Source organism: Typopeltis vanoorti, chromosome 5 (genome assembly GCF_054136105.1).
Source record: "Typopeltis vanoorti isolate ZY-2024b chromosome 5, IOZ_Tvanoo_1.0, whole genome shotgun sequence".
NCBI classification, from domain to species: domain Eukaryota; kingdom Metazoa; phylum Arthropoda; class Arachnida; order Uropygi; family Thelyphonidae; genus Typopeltis; species Typopeltis vanoorti.
In genome coordinates this window covers 43773459-43792776 of record NC_143553.1, presented here as the reverse complement: position 1 = coordinate 43792776, position 19318 = coordinate 43773459, and the positions used below count along the sequence as shown (strand labels likewise).

General features: G+C 35.9%; 1 protein-coding gene across 1 annotated transcript in view; it reads left to right on the top strand.

Annotated features, from left to right (window-relative positions):
* Positions 1–19318, top strand: part of Tsf2 (transferrin 2) — a 174784-nt gene that overhangs the window by 98235 nt on the left and 57231 nt on the right. Inside the window, exon 5 of the mRNA XM_090392385.1 lies at positions 15520–15805. Coding sequence (XP_090248511.1) covers positions 15520–15805 — 286 coding nt within the window. The remainder of the gene's footprint in view (positions 1–15519; positions 15806–19318) is intronic.

The following is a 19318-nucleotide window of genomic DNA, read 5'->3' as shown; positions in this document are numbered from 1 at the left end:
TGGATACTTCTGTCTCTCCAGAGGAAAATAAAACCATAAAAATTCCCACTGACCTGTATAGAGTTAAATTTTATGATGTCTTGGAACAAACGGCATGTATAATCAGTGATAGTCTTGGGCCAGCTATCTCTGATTGGTTACCAGTGGAGATTGCACTGTCCACCCCAGTCTCCAAAAGTTAGATAGGGCTAAAATGGCCTCGCTTACTTCCTATATGGGAATTTTTATTTATTCATGTGGGATTCTCCCCATTCCTCGACCACCCCTTAAGACTGGTTGAGCCCCTCCTAGTGATGGATTAAGTATGTCTTTTTTGAATGTAGATCCGTGTGTTTTTACAGGCCAGCTTGCCTGTTCTGAGGGAGGAAAAACTCGAGTTTCCGGGTGACAAAACCTTCCACTTCCATATGAGACCAGCTAACTCACCTTTAGTCAAAAGAGACCAGATAAAGTTTCCTCATGTCACTGACAGGAATTGAACCCAGGTCGTTACCATCATCTGTAAGGACAGGATAGAGGGTAGACCTGCCTCTATCCTGTCCTTACAGATGATGTAACATTTGCCATCCCTATGCTTAGAAAGATCGCACCTGTTTTTGTTTTCTTTGTTTTAGTCACAGCTATTATGGTGATCTGGTACTTATCCAATTCTTCTGCTAGTCCCACTTCTTTTCTAATGAAACTTTTCATGTCGATAGCACCAATATTAAATTCTGCTGATGATGAGTTCAGATGTTTTCTGGGATTTGTTCCAGTAGCTAACTTTTTTTGCTGTTTGTCCTGGTTCTCTGATGCTAACTGGGGCCAAGTTTAACTGGGCAATTCTCCAGCCAGCATGAAATTCTTTAATACTGTAACCATCATTTTGCGTTATCATTTAAGCCAATAAGAATACAATTTGGTTGGGCAAATACCTCACTGGGTGCACAACAAGAAGGTGAGGTGCACCCTGTGAGGGATCTACATGAGGTATTTACACCATATAATGTAACTATGTGGTGTGAACGGAGCATTATATATATGTGTGTGTGTGTGTGTGTGTGTGTGTGTGTGTGTGTGTGTGTGTGTGTGTGTGTATATCAAACAATAAATTAAAGATGCCAAGAAATTATTTTCTTGATTTCATCCTTTAAGCAAACAAAGTTTGTGTGTGAAGTCACTTCACGACTATCTACCTATATGTAAAGGATAATGACTTCACATTAATTGCCTTAGCATTTATAGTATAACTTAATTTATAATATAACCAAGTGAAAAAACTTTCAACAGTTGTCTCTAATCCAGAGTATTTCAGTAATAAAGTGTGATACCTTTTGGCTACTAGTATATGGAAATATGACTTCTGCATTACTTCAACTTTGGTATCACTTCTGGTTCTAGCTTGCACTGATGAGACCTCAATAAAGGTTGCAACTCGCCTGGGTAGTGGCCCTTCTCATAATGCTTAGTATTATACATGTGCGCAAGGATATGTGCTTTATCAACACTAATATCGAGGCACCCATATTTGCCTCTCAGCAGGGCTTGTTATTACTATGCACTGCATCTACTTACCACATGGTGCAGATGTATCCTGGTGACCTCATGTTGCAATTGTCACCCTGATACTTGGAATGTCGGATTTAAATGGCCTACAGCACTTTGAGCTATCGCACATGCTAACATCAGAGAAAAAGTTTGTAGAGCATGTTTTTATTAATATGGTGCAAAAAAAAAGTATTGAACTTTGACACCCCTACCCTCTTCAGTACATGCACTGCGAGATATGCCATTCAACTGCATGCACATTAATAGAAGAGCACATGTAGAGTCTGCACCATTACATTTAGCTGTAGCAATGGTGTTGACGTTTGAAGAAAAGACATTTGTTGAGCATTATTTTCATTCATACAGAGTTGGTAGAGCAAATGGTCCAAACCTACAATGTTTGTGAGCAGTTTGTTCATCGTTTCCATAAGTGTGCTCCAAGCAAGGTGATAGTGTCATCATTGTCATAATCGAGAGGTTCAACGTACCTGGAGTGTTCTGCTGCAATGCAAAGGGCATTCGAGGAGACCATGAACTGTTAACACAAATGACAATTCTGGGCATGTGCTGGAGCAAGTATTAAAATCTCCAAAATGCAGTCAAAGCTGAACAGCATTAAAACTTGGGATACCAAGGCAGTCACTACAGGGACTAGGTACCTTTTCATGTGTCATTCAGGTTGGTCTGTATTTAACAGCAACAGATTATGCTGTATGGTTGGGAATACTGTGCATGCATGCTGGCCAGTGTCTATCAAGATCCGCCCTTCCTCCATAATGTCTGGTTCTTGGACGAAGTGCATTTCCATCTAAGCGGTCATGTAAACAGACGAATCTACAGGATTCTAGGTTTCTCGAGACCTGATTTTGTCTAAACCTCTTCACAATGAGGTCACCATGTAAAACTCGATGTAGCTCACAAATACCAAAGCGCTTTACATCGATTTTTACAGAGGTCAAGTCTCATGAGATTGTTACAAAAATTACCTTGTATGTCTCTATATATTTTAAATTATATTAATATATAATTTAAATTATATTAAATTTTTGTTAATGCTGTAACAAAAATTTCTAGAATGTAAAAAACAAAGGCAATGCTTTGCTACCGGAACTTTGTATAATAGCTCTATGTAAGAGCATAAGAAAGTTGTTTACGATTTAAGTGCATGAGAAAGCTGTTTGAGAGCTCTGCGTATAAACACCTTCAAAGTCAGCGTCTAAGAGATCGGCAACGTTCACACAAGTTTCCGCTACCCGACAAGATAGGATTAAAGTAGTTAATCTGTTAAGGGTCGGTCTTAACAGAAGATCAAAGAGTCGTGTCAAATTCTTCAGGGGTTATACAACCTTTCGTGAAAGGTCCCAGAGAATGTGAAATAAAAAGGGACTGAGCCAAACATCGTGGTCGGCAGAGAACCAGGGAGTCGGCAGTTAGAGTTATCGGAGTTGGCAGTTTAAGGCAGAAATATGAGCAGTTAGAGGTAGAAGTTCCGGAAGCAGGATCCAGAGGACCGGATGTTACGGCGAACCCACGCCAGAGGAGAAGAATGGGAATGACGGGAGAACAGCTGATGTAAATACCCGAGGCAGTGTCGGTCGGATATCATTTTGCCGCAGGAAGTCAATCGAAGCCAAAAGTCGCAGAGCGATCTTCAAGCCCGTATGCTGAAACCTTTTGCCTGTACTTTCCGAGTACTGGAAAATTACCGTCCAAAGCCCGACGAAACGCCCCTTGAAGCAAGAATCTCCAGACGGAAGCCTAAGGCCCGAGATGAAAGGAAAAAGCATAGTGACTTTAGTGCAGGACCTTTGGATGAGTGTGTGACAAAGAGCCTCTGTAAGTTAGTTCCATCTTTTGTTATACATTCCTTTTGTAATCTAGGAGATACATTATAGATGGACTGATAAGAAATAGTATTAAGAAGTGACTATAAGAGAGCCCTCTGATTTGTTATTAATTGGAATGTAATTTGTGAGATAACTTGGCATAGCTAGCTAACCTCTTTGTGAGTAAATTAGTTTCAATAATTTGATTTAATAAGCAGAGAAGTAATTGAGTAATTATATTGTATAGTTATTTAGTATCGAAAATGGAAAGTTATGCTAAAAGTCTAACGGATAGGTAGAGAGAGTACCCTCCCTATCGCTTAATTAATGTACTTTGTTATTAATGTAAATAAATGTGTTTTAATTAGATGTAATAGAGTGCTGCCTGATCTTTTATTTTACAATGCCCTGTTCCTAAATAAACTTGGATCTGTGCATGGGAAACAACTAAGGCATTAAAAGTGTAGTTTAAGTACTTGAGAACCACGACTGTTTATGTAAACTTTATTGAAGGAATGTATGCTAGTGAGAGAGAGAGAGAGAGAGAGAGATCTACCGAACGTATTACTAAGTCTTATGTCAATATAGAAATACTGATGGCACAGTCTTAACAAATAAGTTTTCCAGTGTTCATAGGCATACGACTAGTATATGCGAAAGGTGGATAAACATAGTACGCAATAGAATAAGTAAGAAAGGTTACGAAAGCAAAAGTGCACTGCTATAAAGAATACAGAAGATATTACAATACAGTGATACCCCGAAGTTCCACAGTAGGTGGGACCAACGAAAAGCGCTTAAGTCGAATTCCCGTAACTCAGGGTATAATTTTGCTTGTAATTTATATATACAGATATACAATTGGGACCAAAGGTTTACAAAAACACCTATATTTTTTAAGAAATATACAATAATCATAATTGTAGTTTTTCGTACATAAAAAAAGAAAGTTATTTCGATGTCGATGGTTTCAGAAAATCTAGATTCGTCTGACGGCATAATGTCTTTTTCTTGTCATGCAAAATTTCTTCATAGCAAGCCAGTGATTTTTTTTATTCCTTGCCTTGTGGCTACAATTCGTTCCTTGTTAGAATCTATGTCCTCCAAAATCTGTAAACCTTTCTTAATTAAGCTGAGACCTTCTGTTAATTTTGCAATTGTCATGTGCTTTTCTGGTAAAACTGGATCCGAGGTTTCGGTCTCTTCAGTAGCGCTTTGCTTACGCATCTCTGTGAGCTCGTCGATTGTAAGCTCCTTGTTATGTGAGTCTAACAGCTCGCTGACATATTCACTGTCGACTTCTAAATATAATTGTCTGGAAAAGTTGACAACTTCTTTTATTGCCTCAGCAACTTGATCAGTTTCTGGCAACATTTCCTTTTCTCATTTAAAAATGGATGGACAAAGTTTTTTCCAGACACCATTCAAGGTTTTTTGGGAAATTTCACCCAAGAATCTCCGATAATCCTTACAGCATCTAAAACGTTAAACTGTTTCCAAAACTCTTTAACAGACTTCATTTTGCCTCATAGCTTCATTCAGACTTGCAAACGAACGCTGTGTGTAGTATGCTTTGAATGTTTTGATAACTCCTTGGTCCATCGGTTGAAGTAAGCTGGTTGTATTTGGAGGCAAGAAAACAACTTTTACACATGGATCAAAATCAATTAAAGTTGCAGGAAGGTTACCAGGTGCATTATCAATAATGAGCATAACTTTAAACGGAATTTTTTTAAACTGGCAATAACGTTCAACTTCAGGTATGAAGTGGTGACCAAACCAGTCTTCAAAAATAGAAGCTGTCACCCAAGCTTTAGAATTTGACTTCCAAATCACTGGCAAGCCAGCTTTAGATTTTTTTTTTTCAGAGCTCTTGGATTTTCGGAGCGATAAATTAAAGAGGTTTTAACTTGCAATCACCAGATGCATTTCCACCAAGCATTACTGTCAACCGGTCTTTGGAAGCCTTAAAGCCAGGAAACGTTTTTTTCTTCACGTACGATGAAAGTTCTCTTGGGCATCTTTTCCAGAACAAGCTGGTCTCGTCTACATTAAATATGGTTTGACTGCTATAGCTTCCTTCCTCGATGATAGCCTTAAATGTCTCTGGAAAAGCAGACGAAGCCTCTTTATCAGCGCTTGCTGCCTCTCCACTCTCTGCGATGCTGTGCCATGTACAGCGATTTTTAAATCGGTTGAACCAACCATTAGTGGCCATGAAATTTTCTTCTCTGGCCGCTTCTCCAGCTTCTACTTTTAGCCTCTCAAAAATCGGCTTGGCTTGGCTACATATCGTCGTTGGATTAACTAGGCAATTTTTTACTCTCACTTGATTATCACACCATAATTTAAGCATTGTTTCCATCTCATCAATAATCCCATGAAGTTTACGAATTATGCTTGAATTCAATGATTGGGCATTTTTCACAGCAGCGAGAATTCTTTCTTTATCTTTCATGATTGTTCTTACTGTGGATTCCTGTAGATCGAACTTCTTTGATAGCTCACAAATTTTCATTCCGCCTTCAAAATCCTTAATAATGTTGAGTTTTGTTTCCAAAGTTAATTTTTCTTTTCTTGCTAGCTGTAGAAGAATCGGACTTGCTTCTTTTGAACAACATTATTATTTTTTATGTGATTTTGTAGACTATAAAAATTGTGTATGAATGGAGACTGCGCGAAACATGTTAGTGCTTGTTCACAGCATGTGTGACACTGGCGAATGCGGCCGGCGTGGAAAGATAAGACTAGTGGTGAGGCGTGACGGGAATACGTATGTGTAAGAAACTGCGTAACTCCGGATTCACACAAGTTGGGGTATTACTGTATAGGCAAAAAAAAAACAACAGCATTTCATTACAATATCAAATAGCATCATAACGTTACAACCACATGGTGTACAGTTTCTGGCCATGCCGTAATTAGGCCCTACTTTGTTGAAGAGTGTGACCTTGAATAGTGACTGCTACATTGAGAATGTGTTGGTTCCATTCACCCAGGATTTGCATAGGATGTATTGTGCAGAAAACATTCCATTTCGTGCACAGGTATTCCAACAGGACTGGCAACCAGTCACACATCATGTGGTTCTAGAGCCTATTTATCAGAACACTTCCCTGGGAGGCTCATTTCAAGGTTTACAGAATTCCCATATCCTTCACATTCTTCTGATCTCACATCACTTGATGCCTTCAGTTTGGGTATGTTGAAGGAATGGGTATTCCACCATGACCCACATTCAAACCTTGATGAACTAACGGATAAAATTACACGATGTGTCCAGCAGATGTTCCAACCCTTGTTCTCCGAGATGAGAGAGAACCTTTGCGTGCACTACAAAACCTGTCTTCAAAGACAAAGTGCCCATTTCGAGCATGTAATCTACTGTCATCAATGCTTTATTCGACTAGGATTGTGAATGTACATATCATTGTGTGTAAACATATATCACTGTAGTTATTCGGTATGTTTTTTTTTTTTTGCACTATATTATTATTAGACTTCAGGGAGTCAAGGACTCATCGAGGAAGGTCATATTATACTCATTCTTGCTAGATGCACTCATTATATGCTCAAAAACAATAATCTGTTTCTCTTAAACACAGGAAGTAATACCTTTTTTCCATATGCTTACCTAAACATTCACTGCCATAGAACTGTCTTTTCACTTTAAACTTCTTGTTGTTTAAATGGGAAAATGATAACTTTTTACTTTTTTATATATATATATATATATCTAATCCACACACAAAAGGCCACAAGACCTATAGCACATTAGTGCCGTGTGTGGGCAAGAAGAATAGAAGAAAGGAGGAATCTGTTAACATTTTGCTCGAACAGCTGAGGGTTGTAGTCTATGGGGAAGGCAGGGAGGTAGAGATTATTCCAAAGGGCAGAAATAGATGGAATGGAAGAGGAGGCAGTGAAGTTGGTTTGGTAAGTTTCAAGATGGACTTTAAAAGGATGTTGGTTAGCAGTGGCTCTTGTTTTAATGATTTTGGAAGAGTGGAGGAATAATAGTGGCCAATTTAGCAGAGCACTGTTTATGAAAGAATCTGTAGAAAGGTACATGGCAGAAACTGAACATAAGAGAGGGATTGAAGTGGATCTGTTAGAGAGGGATCATTAATTAGTTAGATTGTCTTCTTCTGGATAGAATTGAGCAATCTTAGAGCACTACTTCAGATGTGGGAGCAATATTCCATAGCTGGGAAGATTTGGACTTTGTATAGAGTTAGCGTGAAGTAGTATCTTGTGCAAAAAAAGTACACCAAGTTTTTTGGTGGCTGCAAAAGCTACATTTGAAATGTGGTTGTGTCAGGAAATATTGAAGGTGCAGGTCAGTCCAAGAAAAGAAATCTAATCATGCTTGGATATCTCAGTATTATGGGGGGGGGGGATGCAAGCTCTTTCTTGTGAGAGATCAGACAGGAGTGAGCTTTGGTGGCATTGAAGTTTACCAGGTTCAGGTTGTCCTTGCTCCAATGGGATATATAGCTTGGAGATCTGAGTTCAAGTCACTGGTTATGGTAGATCTTGAGGATTTTAATACTTGAGCACTACAAGGTTTGTTGAACTAATATGGGAGTGATCATTTTCCCATAATATCCACTCTCTTACATGGGCAACTATGTCCTCCATTACAGATATTATAATGGAAAATAGAGCAAGTAGACTGACTCAGCTGGTCCTCCTATCAGCGATGCAATGAATCACATTAGAGCATATAATAGAAGTTGTCACAGTTGTAATACCTCAAACATTTAGTCAGTTTCTACTTTTCCCTAAACAGTGATGGAATGTTGAATACCCAGGAGTCAAGAAAGAACAAAGCTCTGGGCATGTCCCACAACAGGAAATCCAATTACTTTTAAATAAACTTGGGCTCAAGCACTCCTGCGATATCAAGGGGTCATAGAAAATAGTTGCATCATATCATTGACCACCTTTCAACCTGGGACTCGCAAATAGGCTCAGGTTTTTGCCACAGAAAACAGTTTGCATGCATTTTTGTTGCAAATGTAGTCTTCATCCTGACCTTCATCTATTAGAGATGCTGTTCTTAAATATTAAAAAAAAAAACCTTGTCTTCCAAGTTCGAGTGGAAACCATCTCTTTCAGTCTTTCCTCAAAGAGGAGGAAGTTCTACAATGGTAAATTTTAAGTGCCCCACTATTTGCATACAAACTAGACTCAATAATAGAACTTCCTACTGCTGTATGCAGTGTCTCCAATGTAGATAACCACCATCTTTTGTCATTCCTGCAATATTGAGGGTCATAGAAGACAGTATATTGACCACTTTTCAACCTACAAATGGGTTCAAGTTTTCACTACAGTAGATGGTTAGCATGCACTTTTGCTACAAATTTAGTCTTCATCCTGATTAGGACCAATGATAATCCCAGTTGCAACAGAGATGAAATTCTTGGGACCGATATATGATAAAAAAAAAAAAAACTAACATTCCTGCTTCACATCATTTATCAGATTAGTACTAGAGAGCAGTGAACATCCTTTGTGCCCTGTCTTCCACTTCCTGGGGCATAGACTGATGGTTTTCACTACCTTTCTACTGAGCACTTCTGATCAAAACTCAGCTATGGGTCCCAAGTATATGTTTCTGCCAGAGAGAAACAATGTGCTCTGATGTTTGAATCCTGTCCACTATCGAGAAGTTATAATTGTATCTGCAGCATTTCGAACATCACCTGTCTCAACTATCTGGTGAGATGCAAACTACTATCCTGTTTTTGATGACAACTTTTTTGCAGTATGCAAGAAGAATAAAATCCCAGCCAGATCATCTGATGCAGACAAGCACTTCTTGCTCATGTTGGGAAAACTTATATAACATACTTCATACTACTATATGCCCTTTGAATTGCATATAAAATAATTAAAACAGGCTCTGTACATTACTGTAGACAATATTGCATGAATTCCTCTAAACAATTGCTTCCCAAAGCAAGATCTCTGGTCCTGTACCAATCCTTCAAAGAAAATTACCATTCCTGAGAAAATATAAAAATTCACATGTGACATGTGAGCTATCAGTAGAGAAAATCAAGCTATAAACAATAAAAAATTGAAAGAAAATGACAGAAATGTGTAATTATTGTTCACATTTAACTATATAAACATATGCATAGCAAATATAGGTAACTCTTGTTATACATGATTTCATTATCTGCATTTTCACATATACGTGGTTTCATTATTGCAGTGCATGATGACTATTGCTGTTTCCTCTACAAAGTGTAGAAGCTTCCACACATGTGCCTTGTTTCCTACCCCCTTCCCATCCACTGTGTTCACTGCCTCAGTGTTCATTTTGTGTGTCTGCTGCGTTATTGGTCTATGTGGTATTTAACTTTATCTGTAAATAACTTTTGCGCCCTTTGAGCAAGATTTCTGACAAGAGACAAACAAAGGAAACTAAGAGTGAAAAGAAGAATGTGAATTAAGACGAAGTGAAGAAAAAGCCTAGGAAATCCACTTCTTCAGAGGTGAAGTTGGAAGACCTGAATCAGTTTGATAGAGGTGAATGTAGTATTGACATTCAAAGGGCCACTACACTGAGTGATTCTACAGCGATAATAGCTTGATATAATGCTGAAGAGCGTGTGATCATCCACGATTAGTAACAAAATCTTGATGTCATGCAGTTGAAAAAATGGAAAGGATGCTTGCTATATGGATCTAGCATCAGAACCAGCAGAACATGCCCTTGTCTGGGGTGGTCATATGAGAGAAGGAGAAAAATTTGTACGATTTCACAAAAGATGAAGAGCAACCAACACCTTTTGCTGCAAGTTTTGGGTGGCTCGACCACTATAAGAGTCACTACGCATTTCACAATCTCAACATGACTGTAGAGGCTGCAACTGCAGATCGTGTTACCCCTTGAAGAATTTCATGAATTTTTCTTCAAAGCAAAGATAGCAGAAAGAGGTTATAAGAAGTTGAAAGCTGCAAGTCGGGTTTCCATTGAGAGATTCTTGATAAAGTAGCCCTCAGCCTTCTACAAGTCTTCAAATTCTTCATGGCAGATAAAGAAGATGTAATTATGGATGTATTAATCATGAAAATGAACTACTTTAATAGTTATTATTTGTTTTACGAGTACTGCATATTTTATTTGCCTTAATATGTATGGAAAAATAGGTGCATTTTTGATTAAATTAATCTTGAAAGATATCTTGCTTGCTTGGGAAGGTAATGTCTATTATCCCATGTTAAGCCTCCCTTTTTATGTGTTTTCGATATACATGCCAGTTCTTGAGAACGCAACCACACGTATAACGAGAATTACCTATAAACATTTGGTTTTGGATGCCATTACTTAACAATATCAGATACCAGTAAAAAAAAAATCACATTTTTACTAATAAGTTGTCATCATCAAATTCCTGACATGTACCCTAAAGGGATGTAAAGGATATTATAATAATGCTACATGAAAATGTTATATCATTTAATCTGTTATCTGCCAAGACCCTAATTTTTTTTTTTTCTTTTTATATTGATTCTACACAAAAGACATGTAAGCACATCAGTGTCATGTGCCGAGTTTAGATGAGGACTGAGATAGAAGTTTATTGATGCTGTTTATGATGAGCTGCAGGTTATAGTTCTTTGGGAATACTTCATGGGGAAGGCTGTTCCAGAGGATGGAATAAAGAGGAAGAAGAGAAGCAGGTTCAGTGCATTTGTAGTTGCATAGTAAAGAGATGCTGGGCAGCTGCTGCTTTTTTTTGTATTAACAAGTGCAAAAGAAAGTGGAAGAATTAATGGTTGCCAATTAACTGGGGACAGTGACATTGAAGTACCTGTAGATTAGACAGTGCAGAACGACTGTATCTGTGATTGGAGTGAATCCGTAAGGGATCTATGAGCCTAATTTGTCGCCTTTGGACAGCATCAAGGATTTTATGGAAAGTTTTAGGTGCGCCATCCTAAACATGTGAGCAGTATTCTAAGCATGGGCAGATTTGTATATAGTTAAGAGATTGTTGAGTGTAAAGTAGTCTCTTGAATAAAGAGAATGCTTGATTTCTTTGATGCTGAGGAGGCTATTGATGAGATGCAATGTATTTATGAGTAACCTGATATTAGCTCTGCTAACACATTCCTGAATGCTTTTAAGTTCTTTCCTAATATCCTCATTTTTAAGCTGATTCTATCATTGATGCCATCTATTCAGTCCCCTAATCTTTCTCCAAACTGTCCTAGCCATGGTTGTCAGTCTTTGATCAAGTATTTTATTTCTAACCCAGTTCTCAGACCTATAATATAAAATTGGTTTGAACATTGTCTTGTGTACAGCTAGTTTAGTGTTTTGACTAATTTCTCTCTTATTCATATACATTTACTCACTTGACTTCTTAGTATACCAGTTTTGCTAAATCTGCTATTTCCAGTAATTTGTTATGTTCGCTAAAAGTTGTGCTAAAATAGCTGAAATGTTTTTCTTGTTCTATAGTTGATACCATTCAGGACAGTTGACATTTTCAATGTTTCTGCCTATTTTCATTATCTTAGGCAACAATAAAAAGACTATCATAGTCTTTTTATTGTTGATTTTCATGCCAAATTTATTACAACAGTTATTCAGTTTAGTCAGGGAATTTTGCAGACTTATACTTTAGAAGTATAACATCATCTGCAGAAAGTAAAGAGCTCAGATTAGCATCTCCCATTTTGATATTAGCTAATACCACTTTCCTTCATGATATAATCTATATAGATGATGAATAACGTACATCCTTATCCTTATAGTAAACAACATGGTGGTGAGGTGAAGGGCACTTGTAAACAAGTCAGCAGTGACTTGTTTACAAGCAGTGCCATGAAAACATCTTTGGAAAGTTCAGTAAATTCTTCTCTCAAGTCCATATTACAGAAATAAAAAAAAAACTAATAAGTTTTTTTAGAAAATATTTTTATCCTTAAAACTATTGAACACAGTTCTGTGGTATTAACCATTTCTCTTATACAAAAGAAAGTGGAAACATACACATATAAAACAAAATGGTGCAGTTGACTGACAGGATAAATTATAATTTCAGTCTTAATTTTAAGATACCGAGTGAAACAAATTAAGAAACTTTTCCTTTTTGTTCCTTTTTTTAATTTTTTTTTTTTTTTTTTTTGGTGTTACTTAATTATGACCACTGATCAGGAGAATAGTATGTGTATGTCAGGAATGATGAATTCTCTAAACATAATCATTTACCTTTTTTTTTTTTTTTTAAGAAAAAGGTAAGTCCTTTTTCAAAAAAATAAAATGTCACAATCAGATAGTTTTAGATGGGCCGTAAGTAACAAAACTAACATTTCTAATTATTACAAGAAATACTGCATTTTTCTACTATACGTTTTTGGAAATGTTTAACTACATGATAATAATAAAAAGGTCATCCTTTCCTTTTTATTTAATTATTTTATCAAATTTTGCTGCCATTAAAAAATTAATGAAAGATAACTGGATATCGCTAGATACTAGATATCCTGCAGTGTCACTATGCAAACATTTTATTTGCATAAAATTCGCACATAAGTTACTCTATTGTCAATAATTTTGTCTAGTTTTCTTTGATCATTTTCTTGATTTGGTTTGATACAATTTAGGCCTAAGCAGTAGTTAGCCCTTACTGCAGCTGATTATCCTTATTTTCATTTTAATTCATTAGTTCATTTTCTAATTCATATTTGTTTTCACTTGGGTTTAATGTGCTTTTTTATGAAGTTTTTATAAATTATAATGAACTTCCGTTTTGGCCTTCTGAATATTCTGAATTCAACACTTGTATAATCAAAAATACTCCAAATACATTCCATATAACCAGATTTCAGACAAATCACCTGGTACAATTTATAATAGTACCATCTGTAAATTACAAAAAAATTAAAATGCCACTGTATAGTGTTTTAAAATAAATAAAACTGTGAAACTGAATATTAAAGTTTGGTTAAAATGTAGGAGTCGTAAGTAAACAAATATTCTAATTTTTAGTGGAACCTGTGGCATAGCAAATTAAATAATAAAGTAACACATAAAAACCACAGTGATATCTTTAATTAGTAAAAGGACATATTTCGTACTAAAATTAATAGTACACATCTTCAGTGTCTGTAACAGTAATAGGAATGGAATACAGGCAAAACATTCGGTGGATCACATATTAAAATACAATTGTTACCACGTGCTAGGAAATAATAGAAATAACAAATTTAATCTATTAAGATAAATGGTTTTTTACATAAGATAAAAGTCACCCAGATCTTTGAGAGAGACATAGTCATTTCTATTTAAATTTGGTCGGTGTAAAATAGTTTCACAACTTTCTTTGAATAAGCATTCATATTTGAATCTGCATCTATGGAGGAGAACTGCTTTATTCCACTGGACTCTGTGAGTAGAGTCAATACTGTGCTGCACCAGACCAGACTTCAGAGGTTTGTTATAATTAATATAATATTGATGTTCTTTTATTCTTTTTTCCAAAGAACGGCCAGTTTGTCCAAAATAATAGACATCACATTCGCAAGGAATTCGGTAAACGTCAGCCAAAGATAGAGAAGACAGTTTATCCTTTGTAGATGGTAATAAAGAAGAAATTTTGTTGATAGGAATATAAAGGGTGTCCCAAAATTCAAGCAAGATTTAAATTTAGCACCATTTGTTCAGTAAAGTGTTGCCAACAAGAAAAAAAAGACAGTGTGACAGCTGACAGTTCAGGGTTATTAAAAATGGAGCGCTACACGAAAGAACAATGCATTTTCATTGTTGAGCAATATTTTAAAAATAATGAAGGGTTTGGCAGCTACAGTTCGCAATTTTCATACAAAATATGGTCGGAATAGTGATTTAACTTCATCAACTGTGAGAAGATTAATTAAAAAATCCAAGGAAACTGGATCAATTAGTGATCTTATACATTCTGGCCGTCCTTCAACAAGTCGTTCAACAGAAAACATCGAAGCAGTTTGTGAGAGTGTTGCTGAGAGTCCAGGAACATCAATTTGGCACCGTGGTCTTGAATTGGGCATTTCGAGAAGCTCTCTACAGCGTATTCTCATGAAAGATTTGCATTTTTATGCTTACAAAGTTCAATTGACTCAAGAACTGAAGCCTACTGACCACACACACAGAGAAGAGAGTTCATTGAATGGATTATGGAACAACAAGTGGATGCTTATTTTTCGAACAAAATCATCTTCAGCGATGAGGCTCGTTTTCATCCTGATGGCTTCGTTAAGCGACAAAATTGTCGCATTTGAGGTTCAGAAAATCCACGAGTGATTGTTGAGAAACAAATGCATCCACAACGTGTCACTGTTTGGTGCGGATTTGGGGCTGGAGGCATCATTGGTCCATTCTTCTTTGAAAATGTGGCTGGTAAGGCAATAACACTTAATGGTGCTCACTATCGCGACATGATAATTTAGTTTTTTGTGCCTAAATTGCAAGATATGGATGTGGACGACAAGTGGTTTCAACAAGACGGTGCCACATGCCATACAGCCCAAGAAACAATTCAATTACTGCATAAGTCATTTCTTGGTCGTGTAATTTCCCGTTTTGGTGATCAGAATTGGCTGCCCAGATCATATGACTTAACGGCATTGGACTTTTTTCTTTGGGGTTTTTTGAAGTCTAAGGTTTATGCCAACAAGCCCACGACCACCCATGCCTTGAAGGAGGAAATTGAGCGCTGTATCAATGAAATTCAGCCACATTTATGCAAAACGGTCATGGAAAATTTCGACAAAAGAGTCCGTATGTGCCAGCAAAGCCGTGGAGGCCATTTACCCGATATGCTATTCCATGCATAACCCTATACTGTATACTTTATGAATCAATAAGAAATTACAATTTTTAATTAAAAACATGTGTTTTCTATCAAAATTACTTCTTGCGTGAATTTTGGGACACCCTGTATAAGTATTAATAATACTTATATATTCCTATTCCTTATATTTCATACTAAAATATATAATATATTTTAGTACGAAATATCTGTCCTTTTACTTATTAAAGATACCACTGTGGTTTTTACATGTTACTTTATTATTTAAACAAATATTCCTTTTGAATAGTATTGATTATTACTATATTATTTATTACTTTTAATATAGAATTTTTTTTATTTTTTTACAGAAAGCATCTGATTTATTTGGTCATCAAGCAGACATGAGTAGAAACATGGGTTGGAATTGGAGAAATACTATGAATTCATCATATTCAAATCAATCAGTATATAATCGCAATACTCAATTTGTTTCAGGCAAGGATGTATTCGACTTAAATAATTTGGAGGAGAGCACCTTTCAGTTATTTGGCAAGAGTGAACGTTATGGCACATATGCCAATCTTCTGTTTCAAGATACAACTACTGCATTAGTACCTATAGATGCTTATCAGCAAACATTTACTGGATACTTGGGTCTGTATACTAATCAAGGATATTTATATAAATTCCATTTTTATTAATTGAGTCAGTATGCAAATAGCAAAATGAAATTACATATCTGTAATAAGTATGAAATGTGATGCAAGTTAGCAGTGATCATGCTGCACTGGTATCGGAACAGACAGGATATTTAAAATTAATGCCTTTGAAACCTGGAGTTTGTGTATGTGTTTGTGTGTGTTGTCTTTTTAAGGTTTACCTTATGCTATGTCAAACAGATGCTCTTAAGTTATTGCTCTATAAATAATTATCCAGGGTGTCTTTGAAATATGTTTTGTAGTCTCATAAGTTTATTCTACTCTTATTAAATATTTTGTGACGAAACATATTTTCTTAAGAGCCTCCGTAGCTCAGTCAGTATAGACGAAACTTTTTGGTTGGAAAAACCTGGGTTCAATTCCTGTCATGTCACTGACAGGAATCGAACTTTTTATCTGGTCTCTTTCGACTAAAGGTGAGTTAGCCGGTCTCATACAAAGGTAGGGTTTCTTTTTTTCACCTGGCAAATCAGGTTTTTCATCCCCCCAGAACAGGTAAACTGGCCCTGTGAGTGAGTACATGGTTCTACATACATACATGGGACACACTGGGAGGCATAGGGCTAACCACCTTATCCTCAATACAGTAGCAGTTAAATGCAGAAAAGTCCTCGACACTGCAAGATAAAAGAGGAGGGAAGGAATAAAAAAGGTGATTATTCATGCATTTTCTTTAGTGAATCTTCTATAATCTTCATTAGTTTTATCAGATAGGTATTCAAATTTACATTCAGTACTTTAATGAACCCTGACTGTTTTAACCCGGATGATTTTACTACACAGCTTAGAAATTTCATATTTGATTGTGCTTCTCTATGTATGTTTTTAAGTCCTGAGGCCTTTTTTCCTATCGTCAGTATTTTAAATCTACCTATGGTAGACAACTTTGGATTTTAACTTTGTAAATCTGTAAAATGTGTAAGAGTGACAATGTTATGTAACTGTGTTAATGATGGAAATGAGCATTATCATGGAAATTTTTGAGAAGAGAACAATTTTGTGCTTGTCCAGTTTGGACTTACCAAGCAAGTGCAAAGATGTCTGCATGAAGACAGTAGATAAGGACTGAGATCTGCAAGTTGTCCAACTGTGTTATGCAGATTACAGACAAAAGTATACAAAAAAAGCATGCAGGTAGCTGATGTCAGTACAAATGCTAGGGGGTATCAGAAACAAAGGGGTGGGGTTTGTTGCCTTGGTCAGTACATTGGACATTGGAAACTCGGATTGTAGGCATTAGTGAGACCTGGCTATTGGAAGCAGACATACGAACTGGTATCGAGTGTAGAGGGTACAGTATTTTGGAAAGATAGACAGGGTGGAAGAGGAGGGTATGTGCTGTTAATGATATTGTTATAACTACATTCTGTTTTTTATATTACACTGCTTTGTCTTTGTTTTCTTTATTTAATATTCGGGAATGGATGTAAATGGTCGACTGCCTTAACTATATCCTATTTCCCACGTTTTATAGTCTAACAAATTTATTTGTTTTACGGCTGCACCAGTTAGACTATATATTGAGCAGAGTTTCAGGGAGAATAATCAACTCTTGAGAAATGTTTAAGGGAAAACATGGAATGTTAAGCAACACATTCATTTTCTTTGTGTAAATCTCAGTTTCAGAGATGCCTGTCACCTGATTGGTTCACTTAATTTAACAATGTCTTCAGGAATTAGGTTTCTAATTTTGTCATAGAGTGACTAAGACATTACTGAGACCTGTGCCCTGTATCCAACAGAATCTCACAAGGCATATTCTCAATCAGATTGTTAATAATTGGTGGATTTTTATATAGATAGAGTATTCATAGATATTATATCTTAATATTAATCCTACATAGAGAATGATCTCTGTTTCTAACAATTATTTTTTTAATTCTGAGTGTACCTATATATTTTTTATATGCACAAGGGTTCGCTCCAATTGGTGCAATGATCTTAACTCTTTCTTTCAGAATCCAAATAATCACCGACTCAAGACCAAAATACAAAATAAGCACATTTAATAAATCAAAAACAATATATATACACTTCAAACAACTTTACATAACTAACTACAAATTAATTGGATCCAAGGCCTTTTAAAAATAAACTTACACTTAAGACTAGACTAAACACTTTGTTTGCACAATCACAAAATGTTCATAGCCAGTTTCTTTCTCTGTCAAGGCCCTTTTCAATAGATATGACTCTATTCTTCATTTTTACAGGATCCTTTCTCATCACTTACGTAGCACACATTAATTCTTCCGAACTTAATTCCATCTCTTTTCTTCAGTAGAAATAATAGTCAGATCCGGCGTCCTTAATACAGATGAAACTTCCTAATCAGAGTTTCTCGAACATTCCTTTAGAACGTAAATAACAAATTCTTCTTTTATTCACTAAATGCTTATTGACAGTCTTAACTCTTCCAATAAAAAAAAAAAAAAAAACTTACAGTTCTACGATTCCCTTTTCGGAATTTACTATACTTTCAATTAGTGTTTCCTCCAATATTCCGTTTAAAACACATATAGCAATATTTTCCTTTTATTCATCAATACTTATTCAACTTTGAAACTTAATAGTTCCGCAATTCCTTTTTCGGAATATACTATTAATTTTCTTCCGACTGTCACTTAAAAAAACTTAAGTTCCTCTGAACCTAAAAATATTCATCAATACTTATTCAACTTTGAAACTTAATAGTTCCGCGATTCCTTTTTCGGAATATACTATTAATTTTCTTCCGACTGTCACTTAAAAAAACTTAAGTTCCTCTGAACCTAAAAAATCCGCCGGCCTGTATTCTAAATTCCTTCCGAACGTTATCTTGTTTACAACCGTTACCCAGATACCGAACGCTTTCTTGTCAGCTGTCAATCTTTCATCAAAGTTCTCGGCAAGCATGCGCACTCCATGAAAGTGGCAAGCGAGAAAGTTAGGCATTAATAATGGTTGACACGCTGTCTCCATTAGCAATAAGAGAATGTCCTCATAAAACACAAAACTTTATATTTCAAACCATAATAAATTTGTTTAAAGTAATACAACTATTCAAATCTGTTAAGTACATTAGATTTTTAACTTCTTTACTTATCACTTTTGACAAAACAATTTCCATAATGGGCACATCGCAAGTGCCGACAATGTGTGTTATGAAAACAAAAATAATTTTAACATAAACAATACGTAAAAATATTCAGAATTTTAATTATGATTATTTTTACAAGATCTTGTATGACTGTTAAAGGCCTTTTATGTGCTATTTCAGCAGTACTGAGTTGACTACACTAGTTGCAATTAAATCTGCTAGTTTGATTATTTGGTAAGTCACTATTTACTAACACAATATTTGAGTCATACTTTCTTTCCTTATAATCTAACCTTTTTCATGTATAACAATACCTATTTGATCACAAAAGAAACGAAGATATTATGAAAGAATTAAACCAAGAACCAG